This window comes from Dipodomys ordii, unplaced genomic scaffold (assembly GCF_000151885.1).
Source record: "Dipodomys ordii isolate 6190 unplaced genomic scaffold, Dord_2.0 Scaffold105, whole genome shotgun sequence".
Classification (NCBI taxonomy): domain Eukaryota; kingdom Metazoa; phylum Chordata; class Mammalia; order Rodentia; family Heteromyidae; genus Dipodomys; species Dipodomys ordii.
In genome coordinates, this window is record NW_012267321.1 from 3,127,652 (window position 1) to 3,144,117 (window position 16,466).

A 16,466-nucleotide genomic window follows, 5' to 3' on the forward strand; every position below is an offset into this window, starting at 1 on the left:
TTCTAACTTGGCCTGAACTTACAGATCCATGGCATCCAGTAGTACTAGTTCATGAAACCAGGGCAGCAGTAGACATCTGTGTGCTGGCTCGCTGTCTGTCAGCAGAAGTTAACGGTCTTTATCTCATCAGCCTAACTTGGGTTTGATGTGTCCCCTGCTCTCGTGGGACAAGCAACTGGGGCTTCCTTTCAGGTCAGTTCCCATTTGCTTGGGACAGTTTTCCACCCAGAACTTTCAGTTTTGTCATCTCTATACAGTGTTGGTTTATAACTGGGCCGGGCCAGCTCTCCCTCCTGGCTGACAGGCACAGGGTAGAGCCGGGTCACTGCTTTACAGTTCAGGCAGGTATATACAGATTCAGAAAATACTGTCAGCTTTATGTTGTACAACAATTCCCCACCACCAAATAGCTCCAAATTTTTAATATAATATCTATTGCTGTCTACTCCTTTCTATCTCATATATTTGTCTGTTCTGCTAAAAAACAACTTTCCATAAGAACAAAGCTTGGCATCTGCAGGAAAATGGATGGAACTGGAATTCACCATAGATCTTGGGAAGGAAAACAAGCCAGACAAAAAACGTAAATATGTTTTTTCCAGGTGGAATCCAGACTTTAAAAGACACAAACCTAGCTGCGAGCCAGTGGCTCACTCCTGTCATCCTAGCTACTCAGAAGGCTGACATATGAGGATCATGGTTCAAAGCCAGCCAAGACAAGAAAGTCCTTGAGCTCTTATCTCCAATAAACCACCAGAAAACCAGAAGTGATGCTGTGGCTCAGGTGGTAGAGTGCTCGCCCTCAGTTGAAGAGCTGTGGCACAGCAGCCAGGACTAGAGTTCAATCCACACGAGTAACCAAAAAAAGAAAAAATGACATAAAGCTGTAAAGGAGACTCACAGTGATGTCCTCTACCACAGGGGCCTTGGGCATGCTTGCAGTACCCAGTGGACACCCAGGCTTTGATACAATACTATGTGCTCATCAAAAAAAATGGATGATCTTCCCAGGGCAGGGGTGTGGCTCAGTGAACAGTAAGAGGACTTGAGCAGTAGGAGGATGTGAATAATAGGAGGATGTGAACAGTAGGGCCTCTGCAGGCAGCCCAGGTCCTTGGCCAGCTCTGCCACAGCAGGCAGCATGCCTAGGGGTCAGGACACTCAGTGTGAGTGCTTAGGACTAAGTCTCCTCACAGAAATGGGCAGAGACCAACGTCCCAAGACATTCCCACCAACCCCCACTAAGACCTGAGGGCCAACTGTTTCTACACCTTTATTTCTTTGTGAAAAGAGGGAAAAAAGGAATAAAATATAAACAGTACAGTTGACACAAATAAACCACCGGGGTGGGAGGTGGGGGGAGGGAAGAGGAGGGAGGTGGGAGGGAGGTGGGGATGGGGTCCCCATCTCAGCAGCAAGAGGCAGTGACCAGGATGCTCGCGTCTCTCCCTACAGGGCAGAAGTGGCGCCCTCCTCCTGGCTGCTGTCCATCCCACCGCGTGTCCCTCAGCCTTTGGGAGGGGGCCAGGCGCCATCTCCCCAGGCGGCTCAAGGAACGTGCGTGGGGCCAGGTCTGGGATCAGGCCATGCACAGGGAGGGCTGTCAGCGACTCACTGGCTCCATGAGGGAGGAGCTCAGGTACGGCTGAGCCAAGGGTGGGCCAGAGGCCAGGCACTGGAGGCCCAAGCACTGGCTCTTCATCCAGCATCAGGCAAGAGACAGAACTGAAAGAACAGGAATGGGCCAGCTCAGAAGCCCAGCTTGGCCCTCTTGGGCCCCTGCCCAGGCCCCACCACCCTCTCCCCATCCACCCGCATGTCTGGCCCCTCCAGTCACTGACTGGGCACTGCCACCCTCTAGCCATCCCAGGCCCCTGCCAAGGCACTACCACCCCTCCCTCCTGCCACTGCCCGCCCACCCGCAGCCCGCACCAGTCAAGGCCTCCTGGGCAAAGTACTTGACATCCACATCCTGGTCCTGGGTCAGCTTCTCCAGGACCGGCTTGACCTCACTCTGCAGGGTGCTGGAAGCAGAGGGAAAAGGACTGGAGCATGAAGCGATGGGGGCCCACAGCTGGGAACTCAGTTCAGGCCTGGCCACCCCCTTGCATCGCCAGATCGCCAGAAATGCTGAGCCACCCCTCACCTCCCTTCCCTTCACACCCCTCCACATAAGGCTCGCCACCGCCACTGCCGACTCCTCAGTCTACAGTGAAGCCGACACTGGGAGGAAGCAACAGGGAGCAGTGGCAGCTGAACACAGTGGTGCACATCTGGAATCTCAGCCACTGAGGAAGCCCTAGCAATAGCTGGGCGTCGTGGCACACGTTATTTTAGCAGTGTGAGCAGCATGCACAGACCAGGCAGCCTGGGCCTACACATGCACTCTGTGAAATATAACAAAGGCAAAAAGCACTGGGGGCATGGCTCAAGTGACAGAATGCTTGCCTACGAGGTCAACCCTCAGTATTACCACAAAGGAAGAAACAGTGTAGCTTGGAGAGGAGCATAAGAACAGCGAGTCCCAGCTCACCTGTTGTCGAGGATGGGCCCGATCTTCTGCAAGGACTTGGCCACATTGAAGCGTACATTGGCAACGGGGTCCCCTGCCATGCGCACAACAGTGGGCAGCATGTGCTTGGTGGTGATGTCCTGCCCGCACACCTCAGACAGAACCTGGCCAAACACGGGCACACGATCAGTACAGTCAGCACCTAGGACCTGGGCCCGGGTGGCGAGGCTACGCCAACCCTCACTGGCATCCAAACGGAGCACACAATTGACACCATCTCCCCGTGATTACGATTTACAACAAGCTCAAGTCTGAACACACAGCCAAAGGTGTGTCTCACACCAGCTCACCCACGCCCAGGTCAAGGGTGCCGGAGGCCTGGAACCTGCCCAGCTCCAGATGTGTACCGCTGGCCCTGGCCTCCGGCCTCTCTACTCGCAAGCTTGGTGTCCAGGGGGGACCATGCGTGCCCCTCCCCTGGCAAGACGGCTCTTGGGCTCAGGTGTGGCGCGGCCCCACTCACGTTTATGCAGAAGAGGGTAGTCATGCGGTGCAGGTAGTTGGGGTCTCCAGACATGGCCAGCACCTTGGGGATGATGGTGGCATGTGCCCACTCCTTCCCGAACTTCTCCACCAGCTTTTTGAGGTTGCTGGTGGCTGCCTCACGGATGGCATAGACTGCAATGGGGACAGGAAGGCCATGGGGGAGTTTTAAAGTGGGTCATGGCTCAGAGCCAGCCTTCCCCAGGGTTCCAACAGTGGGGGGCAGGGCACAGACAGAACAGTGGGGTGGCCTCACCCACTGCCATCTCCTTCTGGCAGGACTCACCATGGTCCACCAGCCACGCCATGCATAACGAGTTGAGTTTCTCATCAAAGAATTCCACTCCCTGCCAGAGGAGAGAGGTGGTGAGGACTCCAAGGGTGAGGAAGGCCAGCTACCCTCCTCTCCCCTCCCCGCCCTACCCGGCATGCCCTGGATCACACACCAGCTGCCCAGCCAGCAGGGGCATATACTCGATGATGGCCAGCCGCACCCGCCACTTGGCATCCTCGGCTAGCTCCACGATGGCGGGCAGCAGCGACTGGGACAGCTGCCGGATGCCGATCACCTCATTCACGCAGTCCAGGTTGGAGATTATGTTCAGCCGCACCTCCGGGCACTGCAGAGGATGGGGGTCCTGTGATGCCTGGCCCAAGGCGGCCCAGAATGGGGGGAGGGGAGTGCCACCCCACAGCAATACCCTACAGACCTGCCATCTCCCCAGTGCCACTGCCCCAGCCCCAACCTGGCCCGGGGGATCCCCAATGGACTCCGGGATGGTGATTGATCACCTGGGTGGGAGACTGGGGGAGGGGAGATTCACCTCGTCCTTCAGCTGTGCCAGGAAGAGGGGCAAGAGGTGCTCGATGGTGTTGTCTTTGCCCAGGATGGGAGAGAGACCCATGATGACGGAGGCCAGGGCGGACTTCACATGCTGGTTGGCATCTGACACCAGTTCCTGGGAGGGACAAGGAAGGGAGGCCCCGGGGGACCTGCCTCAGCCTCCTCTGAACATGATTGGCAGGGGCATGAGGGTGGGCTGCAGGGTCCATGCCTCCATCTCCTTAGCTGCAGCCTGTGACCCAGCTGCCTGGGGCATTTCTACAACCTGTTCTGTGCCCTCTTTCATGCCCAGCTGACTCCCTCCACCAAACTGGTTACCTTGATGCACGGCAAGATCTGGGTCATGATCACGTTCTCCCGACAATCCGAAGAGAGGTTCTCGCAGAACTCTGCGGGCCAGGGTGTGGGATGAGATGGAGCCGGCTGCACCTCCACCCTGAGCTACCCTCCTCAAGCATGGGTCACGGGCACCCACCTTTCACCTTGTGAGAGGCCGCGGCCCTCACCTCGGCCTCGCAGTCCTTCATCAGGTTCTGGAAGGCGGGCACCAGGTCTGTCTTGGTGATCTCAGGCCCCACTGCTTTCTGGAGCTGTAAACCCACAACCAGGGAAAAGCGGAGGATATGGAGCGAAAGGGGGTCTGGCAGCCTCTCTTAGCTACTGAGGCCAAAATCTAGGGAGAAGCAGTGCAGAGGTGTGGAGACTAGGCAGGCTGCTCTCCCCAGAGCCAGGCCTCGTCCCCAGCAGCGTGCGCAGAAACCACAGACCTTAGTTCATATCATCCCAAGTGGGGCTTTCTGTGACCTGATCCAAAAACATGCCAGCGATGCAGTGTCTACCGCTTTTACATTTATACTAAAATATAGTGGGCTGAGTCACTAAATGGGCAGGGGAGCTAATGAGAGACTCCTCAGAAGAGGGAAGAATGGCAAAAAAACACAAGAGGAAATGCTCATCATCTCTGGGCATGAAGGAAGTACAATCACAACAACCCTGAGATTCCATCTTAATCCAGTTAGATTGGCCAGCATTGTCAATTGGAACAAATGCTGGCGGGGATGTGGAGAAAAGGAGCCCTACTGTGCAGCTGGTGGGAATTTGAACTAGTTCAGCCACTCAGCACAGCAGTCTGCAGGTTCCTCCAAATACTACACACAGACCTTCTCTACCACCCACTCCTGGGCATCTACACTGAGCATCATGACAAGGACACCTGCACAACCATATTCACTGCCACACTACTCACAATAGCCAAGATACGGAAACAGCCCAGATGTCCCACAGTAGATGAGAGGACCCACAAAATGTGGACAATGGAACTTTACAGAGTCATTAGAAAGAATAAAATAATGTCATTTGCAGGGAAATGGATGGAACTAGAACAAATCATGTGAAGTGAGGTATGTCAAGACTGGAGACTAATGGTGCATGTTCTCTCTGATATAAGGAAGTTAGATCTAAAATGCACTGGGATATGACAAATGCCACAGGATTACAGAGACTCACACACAGTGAGACCAAAGAAAAATAGTCTTAGGAGAGAATCACAAAGGCCCAATGCCTAAGCGTCTCTTCATATTTATATAAAATATTACACATACTAAAACAAAACCCAAGATGTAGAAACAAAAAAAAAATATATATATATATATATATATATGTTTTAGCTTTTGATACTTCTGTGTTCTATATCTGATAAAGAGTCTGTTATTGTGTTATCTCTGGGAGGGTCCAGGGAGAGAAAAAGGATAGAAAATAAAAGTGCATCCATGGAGCTCACAGGACACGGATGAAAGTAAACTGAACAACTGGTGGGTCGAGATGGGAGGGAGGGGCTGGGAGGGAATGAGAGAACAGCAGACACTCTGTACAAAAGGAAATGTCCTCATTCTCTGACTCATGCATGCCATTGTAATCCCTCTGTACATCCCCTCTATAATAACAGTACACATGTATAAAATGGGCTGTGCACAGCAGCTCACACCTACAATTTAGCTAGAGATATAGGAGGCAGAGTTAGGAGAATTGGAGTCCAAGGTTAGCCTAGGCAAAGGTGGAAATCCTAGCTGAAAAATAAATCCAAAGGGTAGGGTGTGCCTCAAGAAGAGAGGCACCTCCCCAGCGAGCACAAGACCCCAGTTCATAGCCCCAGTTGCCAGTATGAACATACGTCCAGACGAATAGGTGCCTAGTGACTCTGGGTTTTCTTGGTTGCCAGAGATGCCTTATGCTTGCTCCTGACCATCACCAGAACTGATGGGTCCATACTAACGCACACACAAGGGTAGCCCTCCAAGGGCCTCATGCTCTTTTATCAATGTAACTGGTATGGAGTGCTGGTGAGCAGCCCTGTTTCTATCTCAGCTCCTTGTCTGTCTGCAGCTTCTACTCCTAGGCAGGACAAGAGTCTCGCTTGGAGCCCAGGACAGAGAGCTTGACTTTCCCACCTTTCCTGGGCCCTGCCATATACAAATCAGGGCGAGTGACAGCTTCCCAGTGTGAATGTGCACTCCTGACCCTGCCAAGATCCAGTCCTGGCTTCTCTGCCCATGGACGTCAGGCTGCCCGCTCCCATGCAGGACAGACAAGTGTCCCTCTTCCCTTCAGCCTTGGCCCTGCCTATGCACTGCAGGCCTCACACACCTCAGTGAACTTGTCGGCCACCATGTAGCGGACGCGCCAGGACTTGTCCTCGGCCGCCTGGCGCAGTGTGGGCATCACTAGGGCCTCCAGGTCCTCCTGGGGCAGGAGCTGGGCGATGTTCACACACGCCTCCACCGCCAGCAGCCGCACGGAGTCCTGGGGAGCAGAAGGGGTGCTGAGTGCCCATGGGGCATAAGGGCAGAGGGCCAGTGGTGGGATGGGGGCAGGAACCCAGGGGGAGAGGAGGAAGGGCAGAGCAGGGACCCACCTGCTCATCAGAGGCTAGGTTGGAGAACATGGGGATGATCTCACTCTTGACGTTGTCCAGCTCTAGGACCTTGGCGAACTCCCCCAGCTTGGAAGCTGCGGCCCGCCGCACCATGGGGGTGTCATCTGAGCAGAGGTTCCTGAAGTACCTGGGGATCCAGAGTGGCGCTGGGCAGGAGGAACTCAAGGAACCGAGAGAGATCAGAGGGCGTGGACCCTTGGGCACTATGGTTGTTGCCCAGGGTATTGGAGGCTTCACTCAGGATAGGAGGAAGAGGAGGAGGGCAGCCTTCGGCCAGGGCAGCTCAAGGGAGCAGCAGGTAGGGTTACTGCGCATTCACACACCCATGGAGGGGGAGGGGACTGCCCCTGAGGCCCAGCAGGTGAGCTGACCCAAGGGGACAGGACAGAGGCGGTGGGGCAGGCGGTGGCAAGGGAGCCCAGGACTCACTGGCGGAGCTCTGCCTTCACAGCGCTGGACACTCGCGGGTAGCAGACGGAGAAGAGGCCGCAGGCCGAGGTGCGGGAGGTGAACCAGTCGCCCCCCGCCAGCCGTTTCACCAGGGGCACGAAATGGGCTTCGAGGTCAGAGGGCGAGTGCTCATGGGAGATGGCCCGCAAGGACTCCACGGCCTTGTCCCGCACCACCGTCTCCTCCACCGTGGCCAGCGACTCCAGTGGGGGCTGCAGGGGCGGGGGGAGGAGCAGGTGGCACTGATGCTCTGCTCAGCCCTCCAGCCCTGAGGCCATCCCCCTGGACAGCACCCAGCCCCCCTCCCAACCCTGCTCCATGGGGCCTGTCTCTGATCCAGGGATGGGAGCGAGGACCCCACATGCTATACTCACCAGCAGGCAGTGCACGTACTCTGGGCCCCCCACCAGGCCGGTGAAGGTTCCAAGCTGCTCAGCCAGGGCCAGGAGGACCTCATCCTCATCGTAGATGGTGTCTGTAGGGGCAGGGCATTCCCATCACAGCCCACCCTGGGGCCCCGGCACCCTGGATCCCGGCCCCAAGATGCACAAGCTTGCTGTCAGTACCCAGAGTTTTCCCATATGGCCAGCACAGAGAACAACATACGAGTTGGGGGTGTGTGGGGGAACAGGGCCACTCTACACCCCTCAGGGAGGGGAGACTGAGTCCCATCCTGTGCAACACTGTGGCAAGCAGATTTCCTGTTCAGGTACAGCTTACACTCTCAGCACTGTTCTCTGCCAAAAATCCTTTCTCTCTGTTCAGACTCGGTTCAGCTACTGCCTCCTGGAGGCTTTGCAGGCCATCCCTCCCCCAGCCTGCCCCCAACCACCAGCCCCTGTGCCCGGCTCCCACCGAAGACAGTGCCAAGCCAGCCACAGTCTCAGGCCTCAGGGCTGGGCAGGGCAGGCCAGGGCACAGGCGATCTCTGGGATTCTTCCTTTCTGACCTAGGACTCACCACAGGAAGCGCAGCACCCAGGACTCAGAGTACCACCTCCAGAACCGTGACACTACACTGCTGTCCTTTACGATGCCAGCCTGGCATTTTGCTCGACCCCACAATCATGCTGCAGTAATCACTTACAAAACCAATCCTGCATGTTCTGCTGGCATGAGGAGGAGGCTTCTGCTTTTCTGTCTGGACAGCACCACCTTTTCCCAAACACACGGTACCTGCCACATGCGACTGGAGAGGCGCCCAGGCAGCAAGTCCAAAGAAGGGACCTAACGTCCCTTGGGGCTCTGAGCCCACGTGTCTGGATACCCAGCAGCTCTTGGTCTGAAGCTCCCACATTCCCCCCCATCCCAAGCCCCATTTCTTTCCATCCAGGCAGGCAGAACATTGTCTGATGAGACTGTCCTCACAGCTGACACTTAGGTGTTAAACGGACTGAATGCTCCCCGTGTGTCTATCTGGCAGAGCCCGAGGCAGGTCTCAGGCTGGGAGTCTCACTCCGGGTCTGCGACTGCCTTCCAGCAGACTTCCGAGAGGACATCCTGCCTCCACCTTTCTCTTCCTCAGCCTTCCCCTCTACACAGTCCTGCAGTACATAAAGCTTGTCTACCTGCCCCTCAGCCTCTGTACCCCATCATCCAGGGCCCCTGCCATGGGCTTCTCTTATTAAGCAGCAGCCATCTCCAGGCACCCCTACTGCACTAGGCCCCAAGAGTCCCCACCTGTAAGGAAGGGGAGGAGTTCACTTCGTGTCCTTTCCACCCCAAGGGCCAAGGCGATGGTGGACAGCTTCTTGATGCTGTTGAGGCGAAGCTGAGGAGAGAATGAGGGAGAATGTCAGTAATCCCAGACTCAAGGGAGCTCCACAGTGCTGGGAGCAGACGATCAGCACACCCACCATGCCCTCCTCTGACCTGGACCGCACAGTTCAATAGAAACAGCACACTTTCTGAGTTCACGTAAGATCACACACGCTGCCCACTACTGGCTACTACACCACATATTCCACTTAGTAGCAGCCGCTGCATAGTATGCATGCATGCATGCTCTGGGCCAGGCCCTAGACAAGGCACACACACCTGCGACCTCACTGAACCCTCAAAGCAATCATACCAGGTGTGAAGCTGGCTCACAGCGTCAATCCTGTGAGGCGCAGCACAAGGCGGAACCTCTGGCCAGCTCACAGAGGTAAGAGGATGGCTGGCGGAGCAGGCATTTAAACACAAGACTTGTGGCTAACGGTGATAATAAGAGAACAAACAATAGGATACTATTACTACAAAAACAAAAGTCAGGTATGCTGATGCACACCTATTACAGTACTCAGCAGACTGAGGCACAAGAATCGTGACTTCAAAACCTGCCTGGAATACATAGTGTGATCTTCTCTCAATATAACAATGACAACAGAGGGGCATCCACAGCCATGCTGTGGGCAATACCATGAGTGAACGGGAACTCAAGACTGTACAAGTGGCTCTGGGTACACAGTTTCTGGCTCATTAATTCCCTCGGGAATGCTGGCCATAGAACCTGAGCTTTGTTTCGGAGAAGGGCCATGGTAACTACTGTACCCAGCTTTTCTGTCTCAGAGCCATCGCAGCAGAATCCAGACCAGTGTCGCACAGTGCATCCCAAGACCTGTTTTGGGAAGGGTCCAGCCCCACATGCCAACAGGAGGGCCACAGCGTGCAGGAGGAGGTGCTGCTATGCCCCCAGCCTGGCCCTGTCACACCCCTTCTGCTTGATCACACTTTGACACAGTCATCCCGATCCAATGAAGTCTGCATTAAAAAAAAAAAAAAAAACGAGAGGGTTTGGAGAGCTTCCAGAGAGCTAAAAATGTGAGGGTTCATGGAACGTAGTGGGTGTAGACAAGGCATGCAGCTCCCGGGGCCTTGCCACACATCTCTTTTCAGTGGCATCCTTTATGGTAAACCCAAGAGGATTTGTTCCCCGTACTGATTCCTTTGAGCCGATCAGCCCCACGTGGGGGCAGAGTCAGAAACACAGGCAAGCAACCTGGGCCTTCACATCCACAGCAGGGGAAGTTAGGGTGAGAAGTGAACCGAATTAGAGGGGCGGGCTGTGTCTGCTGTTGCATAAGGAAATGCTCGGGGCAGGAGGTATGGCTCTGGTGGTAGAGCACCAGCCAATGAGCAAAAGCATCAGATACCTAGTTTAAGTTCTAGTCTCAGATTTAAAAAAAAAAAAAAAATGGGGGCTGGGAAAGTGGCTCAGTGGTAGAGCGCTTGCCTTGCATGCAAGAGGCCCTGGGTTTGATCCCCTAGCACCACATAAGCAAAAAGAAAAAAGCTGGAAGTGGCGCTGTGGCTCAAGTGGTAGAGCACTAGCCTTGAGCTGAAGAGCTGAGGGGCAGTGCCCAAGCCCAGAGTTCAGACCCCACAACTGGACCCAAAAAAAAAAAGAATGCTTGCTTGCTATTGGGGAGAAATGCTCAAATTTTCAGGGCCAAAGCTTTTCTGTTGACTCTGGTGGAAACGTGGAGAAAATCAGGGAATTTTGTTTTTCTTTTTCTTTTTTTTTTTTGTCGGTTATAGGGCTTGAACTCTGGGCCTGAGCACTGTCCCTCAGCTCTTCCGCTCAAGGTGAGTGCTCTACCACTTGAGCTACAGAGCCACTTCTAGTTTTCTGAATGTTTATTGGAGATAAGAGTTTCACAGACTTTCCTGCCCGGGCTGGCTTTGAACCGTGATCCTCAGATCTCAGCCTCCTGATTAGCTAGGATTATAGACGTGAGCCACTGGCACCTGGCTAATTTTGTTTTTCTTTACACATGGCCTGTAAGCTATTTCCCAGTCCCGAACCAGTGCTGGTGAACAGGAAAGTAGTGTCTGTGGGTGACTGTTTCAACATCCCACGATGGATTCACTCTGAATTGAGGGTGGGTCCTAAAGCCAACCACAGTGTCCTCCTAAACACCCCAGCTGGATAAGACACAGTACTCAGAGGGCACAGCCTGGGGACAGAGGCTGGGGGAGGCTGAGGATACATCCATAAGCCCAAGAAAATCAAGAACCATAACTGGGCCTGAAGTGAGGAGAGGAGCGCAGAGTGGATCCCCATAGAAGCTGTGAATGTAAGCCACGGGGTGAGGCTATTTGTCCCAGCAGTCCCAGAGAACAGGTGCATCAAATTCTAGTAGTGTGTTCACATGAAGGGAGAAAGGAGCAGCCAGACCCTCCCTCCCCTGCAGAAACCAAGCTGAGAGCAAGGGACACCTGCCTAGGTAGGCCAGCCTGGGTAGACAGGGTCCTAACCCTCAGGCTCCAATTGTGACCACTGCAGCAGACTGCAAACCCTCCCCTGTGTGCTTCTCCTGCCTTGCTCCAGTGCACGGAGCACAATGACATCATGTCTGCTGAGTGAGTGACATCACTGAGACCAGCTAACCCTGGTGGGCACAGAAGGCCTCCTCCCACAGGGCATGGCAGACCAGGAAGCTGCACTGAGGTGAAGAGAAGGCCCCACACCCCGGGAAGGCGAAGAGTGACTGAGAGCTTCCCTGCAGATGAGCCTCTCATCAAGGCATTATGCATCTCTTTGGGATCACAATGGAACTGATGAACAGTTAGGTAAAAAATGCAGCTGGGCTTAGTGATGTGCACCTGAAATGCCAGCACTGAGGAGGCTGAGGCAAAAGGATACTAGGTTCAAGGCTAGCCTGGACTACAGAGTTGAGACCCTGTCTTAAAAAGCAAAAGAGGGGCTGGGAAGGTGGCTTGGTGATAGACTGTTTGCCTTGCATGCAGGAGGCCCTGGGTTCGATTCCTCAGCACCACATAAGCAGCAAAGGCTGGAAGTGACACTGTGGCTCTAATGGTAGAGCACTAGCCTTGAGCTGAAGAGCTGGGGGACAGTGCCCTGGCCCAGAGTTCAAGCCCCAGGACTGACTAAAAAAAAACAAAACAGCAAAAAAAAAAAAAAAATGGGGCACTGGTGGCTCACGCCTGTCACCCTAGCTACTCAGGAAGCTAAGATCTGAGGATCGTGGTTCGAAGCCAGCACTGGCAGGAAAGTTTGTAAGACACTTCTCTCCAATAAACCTCTCAGAAAGTGCTGGAAGAGTGCTAGACTTGAGCACAAAGAGGCTCATGGACAGTGCCCAGGCGGATTTCAAGCCTCATGACTGGCAAGAATAAAATAAAATGAGAGAGAAGAGTAATGAAGAGGTGTGGAGGAAGGAAAGGGAAGGAAGAGAGAAGAGAAAAAGAAAAATACACACCTGAAAATTTTCTCTGGGCCTTATTGACTAAGTTTCAGGCAGTAAAAGAACTGCAGCATGAAAGACTCACAGACTCAAAACTTACTTTAAGTCCAAACTAAAATAGGCAACGACCTCCAGAAAGATACAAGCCAACTCCGCTGGGTGGGTAGTGAACGGCAGGTGTGTGGACTGTGCTAGAGAGGAGCTGTAACCACTCTCAGCTTCAGACTGGCAGTCAGTCTGACCACTCAGCTGGCTTTCCAGCACCCCAGGAGCCAGATGTTATGTAAACAAACTGATATGATTTGCAAAAGCAGCAAAGGCTGAATCTGGCCTGGGTTGTGCTTTTTTGACCCCTGCACTAATCGTACAGTGCTCTTGAGTCTGAAATGTTTCCTAAGAAAACATTTTGGGGAGCACTGACCTAGGTGTCTATGTTCCCTGCTTTGTCTTCAGGTGAGGTCTCCGTGTGCTCCTCTCTGTGGCATGGACCATCACCATCACCATAATTGTCATGCCAGTCCTCAGAGCAGCTAGCATCGACTGGCTGTTTTCTGTGTACATCCCAGGGTTGGAATGGATGATGAACACGGAGTCCCAGGACTGTACTGAGGCCTCGTTTCTCCAATCCCTATGCTGCCGCAGGGGAGCAGGGGTAATGATGCGGCAGTGGGATGGTGGGGCAGGGCTCCGCAGCCCCCCTCAACCCCGACACGGCCTGTCAGGACAGACAGACGTCTTTTGAAGGAGAGACCACCCCCATCGGCCTCAAATCCTGACCCCTCTGCGGCGCGGACCTCCGCCTTCTCCTCCCTTTACTTTGGCTGCATTGGACCTGTGCTTCGCCCATCGTCCCTCATTTCACTCCAGGTGCCCAGAAGTTGGGGTGACGCCTAACGGGGGGCCCAGGCCCAAATAACAGAACCAGAGTCATCTACCCCCGATCCACGAGGCTGGGCTCTCTTCTGCGCGGTCTTACATCGAGGTAAACTGAGGCCTGAAGGGAGGGCAGGGGCCGCTCCTGGTAGTGCCGGCCAACGTGTAAGGCGCCCCCCGGTAGGGCCTGGACCCCCGAAGCGGCCTCAGTTCCCCAACCAGCCAGGGGAGCCGCCATCACGAGCCCCAGACTTCATGGGAAAGAGCCGCCCGGGACGAACTGCCGCGCCCAATCCCCGGGCGCCGGGCCGGGCCGGCGGGCCGGGACCCGCGGGCCGAGCCCCGGTTCGAAGCCCCCCGCGGCACCTCGCAGCCGTCGACGTAACTAAACGCCCCGTACAGATTGGCCCCCAAAGGTAGCCGGTTCTCCCCTCGGGAGGGAATCACGTCCCCCTCCCAACGAGGGACCCACCCAGCACGGGAGGGACTGTGGCGGCCCCGGCCTCCGCACAAGACCACACACACACACACACACACACACCGCAGGACCCCTCCCCACGCGCGGCCACACCACGCGTCCTCCCCGTCTCCCAGGGACCACTCAAGGCCTGCTGCCAATCACCCGGCCCTCGGCCGCCCCCAACCCCGGTCGCCGACCCCCGTCAGGGAGGCCGCCGTCCCCAGTCCCAGATCCCGGGCCGCCGCGCGGACCCGCCAGGCCCGGGACCCTCGAGGCCGACCCCGCCCTCCGCTGAACCAACACCCAATCCGGGACGCCGTCTCAGGCAGCCTAGCGACCATAAGAGATGAGAGACGGACGCTGATTGGCCGCCGCCCACTTCCGCCCCTCCCAGCGAACGCAGAGCTCTCCCCCGCGAGGGCCGTTCCAGCCCCCACCCGGCTCTCGCTTTTTCCATCTTCCCCCATGACCCCACTAGTCTCCAGACCTGAACATCCTCATTGCGGAGCTCGTCTATGAGCACCGCAATGGGGTAAAGCGAGTCGTCGCCGTCGGCCGCCGCCATCTTGGCTCCGTCCCGTTCCTGTCAGACTGCGGCCAGCGCTGTGCTGAAGCCCGGGTCGGGAGGGGCAGGGCGCGGAGGAGGAGGAAAGGCGGGCGTGGGGACGCCCTAGCCACTCTACAGGGGCTGCCCCACACTCATTGGCCGCGCTACCGCCACGGCAGCATTTCTTTGGTCCGGACGAGTGAAGTCCCGCCCACCGTCCTTTTACCATTGGTGGAAAGAACGACATTGGCTTGCCGGAGTCGGGGTTAGGAGGGAGTGGAGAGGAAGCGGAAGTGCCGAGTATCTTAGCGACCAAGACTGCACCCGCCCACGTTGCTACTAACTACGGCTAAAACGGGCAGCCATTGCGGCCCAATCAAGGTCGGGAGCGGGATAAGACGAAGCCTTGCCCTTGGGCCGATCCGGCGCGGGATCGCTCGTAAGGGGTGACGTCATGCGGGGACCGGGCCAACCTGCAGGGTCTGGCTTGTACGGACGAGGTTCCGCCAGATTCCCGCCGCCTCTGTGCGGGAGGAGGCCCGGAGAAGTGGCATACTCGTGCACCAGCCCTGGGCTCCAATTCAGAGCCTGGGCTGATGCCCTGCCACCTGAGCCACAGCGCCACTTCGGCTTTTTGCAGGTTCATTGCAGATGAGAGTCTCATGGCCTTTCCTGCCTGGGCTGTCTTCGAACCGCAATCCTCAGATCTCCGCCTCCTGAGGAGCTCAGATGACAGACGGGAGCCAGCACCCAGCTAACCGCTCCCATTTTTTTTTTAAGGTCTGCAACACCTTGTGCTGGGTCCCAAATATCCTGGAGAATGTAGTTTTATTTGTGTGTGTGCCTAGGTCATGGAGCAGCACACTTGTCACAACATGGCTTCACAGTTACTGAGGAAGCCAGGCCATCTCCGTTTCAGATCTGTAAGCTTCTCCTAATACCTTATGCCCACAACTCGTCCTCTGGGCCTGTGACTCCATGGCTTTCATCCCGTACAGACACAAAGAGCAGGTCTACAACACTCAGAGAAATACCATTTTCCCCAGCTCATCCAGATGCCTGCTGTCCTGATAACCAAGTCCTTTGTTCCTCACTCCTGAGAGGCCCTGGGTTCAATCCAGAGCACTGAAATATCTATCCATCCATCCATCCATCCAGATATAGTTATGTGATACTGTGGGCAAGCTGGACCAGGAGAGAGAAGAGCAATATAATATATCAGAGCAAGGGACTGAATAGGCAGGCAGTGGCAGACAGAATTGGAAGAAAGAAGAGAGAATTACTGTGCAGTTATTAGGCTGTCCCTCCACAGGAGATTGGAAAGCATCTCTCTCTCTGCATGTCAGCCATCTTGTAGCTTTAACAAAGAAAAGACTATTCACCGAGCCTTTTCTCTCTGGTGGGTGGTGTAACACTGAGAGCTGACATAACACAAAGACCAGTTGTTCAATGAAGAAGCCTGAGTAGAAAGCATAATAGATCCAGACTGTGAACCCTGGTTACTAGCCAAAAATGATGGTATATCTCTGGATTCTCAAGGCTGTTAAGTTGGTGAGGTTGAAATCGGAACTCTCTACAGAGTAAAGCTAGATCTGTCTGATCCTTGGGTTACATAGGGGACAGAGTTGTCACCCCCAAATGTTTGCCATGTGGAGGATGGAAGTGAAGGAGAGGGAAGGGATGGAGTGGGCTTGGAGGTGCACGTGTAATATTCTGGACCAAACGACAGGAGATGGAGCAGGGCTTACTTCCCTTTTATGTCTACCTTCCACTCCAAAGTGCTCTTTCTTCCACTGCTGCGGGGTGTAGGCCTGGGCTCAGCTCTGAAATGCACCCTGCTCCCAAACACAGAGAGCTGCTGCTTTTTCCTGAAAGCACTGAGCACCTGTGGATAAGCCCAAGCCAGACCCTCCTGGTGACTCTATTTCTGCCTCCTAGATCGGCAGGACCTTTCTTTCTTTCTTCTACTATCTAGAGAATAAGTGTGTGTGTGTGTGTGTGTGTGTGTGTGTGTGTGTGTGTATGGCTGGCTGGAACTCAGGACCTTATGCTCATGATCATTTTGTTTATTCAAGGCTGGTGCTCTACCATTTGGGCCATACCTCCAGCTCCAGCTT

The 16,466-nt window shown here is 55.0% G+C and overlaps 1 protein-coding gene across 1 annotated transcript; it reads right to left on the minus strand.

The window, feature by feature from the left end:
• Window positions 1-1,260: 1,260 nt before the first annotated feature.
• Window positions 1,261-14,430, minus strand: Ppp2r1a (protein phosphatase 2, regulatory subunit A, alpha). Its single transcript, XM_013027773.1, has 15 exons — window positions 14,290-14,430; window positions 8,961-9,051; window positions 7,656-7,756; window positions 7,261-7,493; window positions 6,811-6,958; window positions 6,543-6,698; window positions 4,375-4,489; window positions 4,218-4,288; window positions 3,880-4,014; window positions 3,502-3,675; window positions 3,342-3,402; window positions 3,036-3,190; window positions 2,534-2,676; window positions 1,933-2,024; window positions 1,261-1,725 (listed from the first exon to the last, which is right to left on the minus strand). Exons 1-15 carry the CDS (start codon window positions 14,365-14,367, stop codon window positions 1,709-1,711), a joined length of 1,770 nt encoding a protein of 589 aa, XP_012883227.1. The 5' UTR covers window positions 14,368-14,430; the 3' UTR covers window positions 1,261-1,708.
• Between the last annotated feature and the right edge of the window lie 2,036 nt (window positions 14,431-16,466).

Coding starts and splice junctions, on each gene's coding strand:
- Ppp2r1a (XM_013027773.1), bottom strand. CDS start 14,367: ATGGCGGCGGCCGACGGCGACGACTCGCTTTACCCCATTGCGGTGCTC. Junction 4,490..6,542: donor TGGCCGACAAGTTCACTGAG/GTGTGTGAGGCC, acceptor GTGGGTTTACAG/CTCCAGAAAGCAGTGGGGCC. Junction 3,403..3,501: donor CCCTGCTGGCTGGGCAGCTG/GTGTGTGATCCA, acceptor CTCCTCTGGCAG/GGAGTGGAATTCTTTGATGA.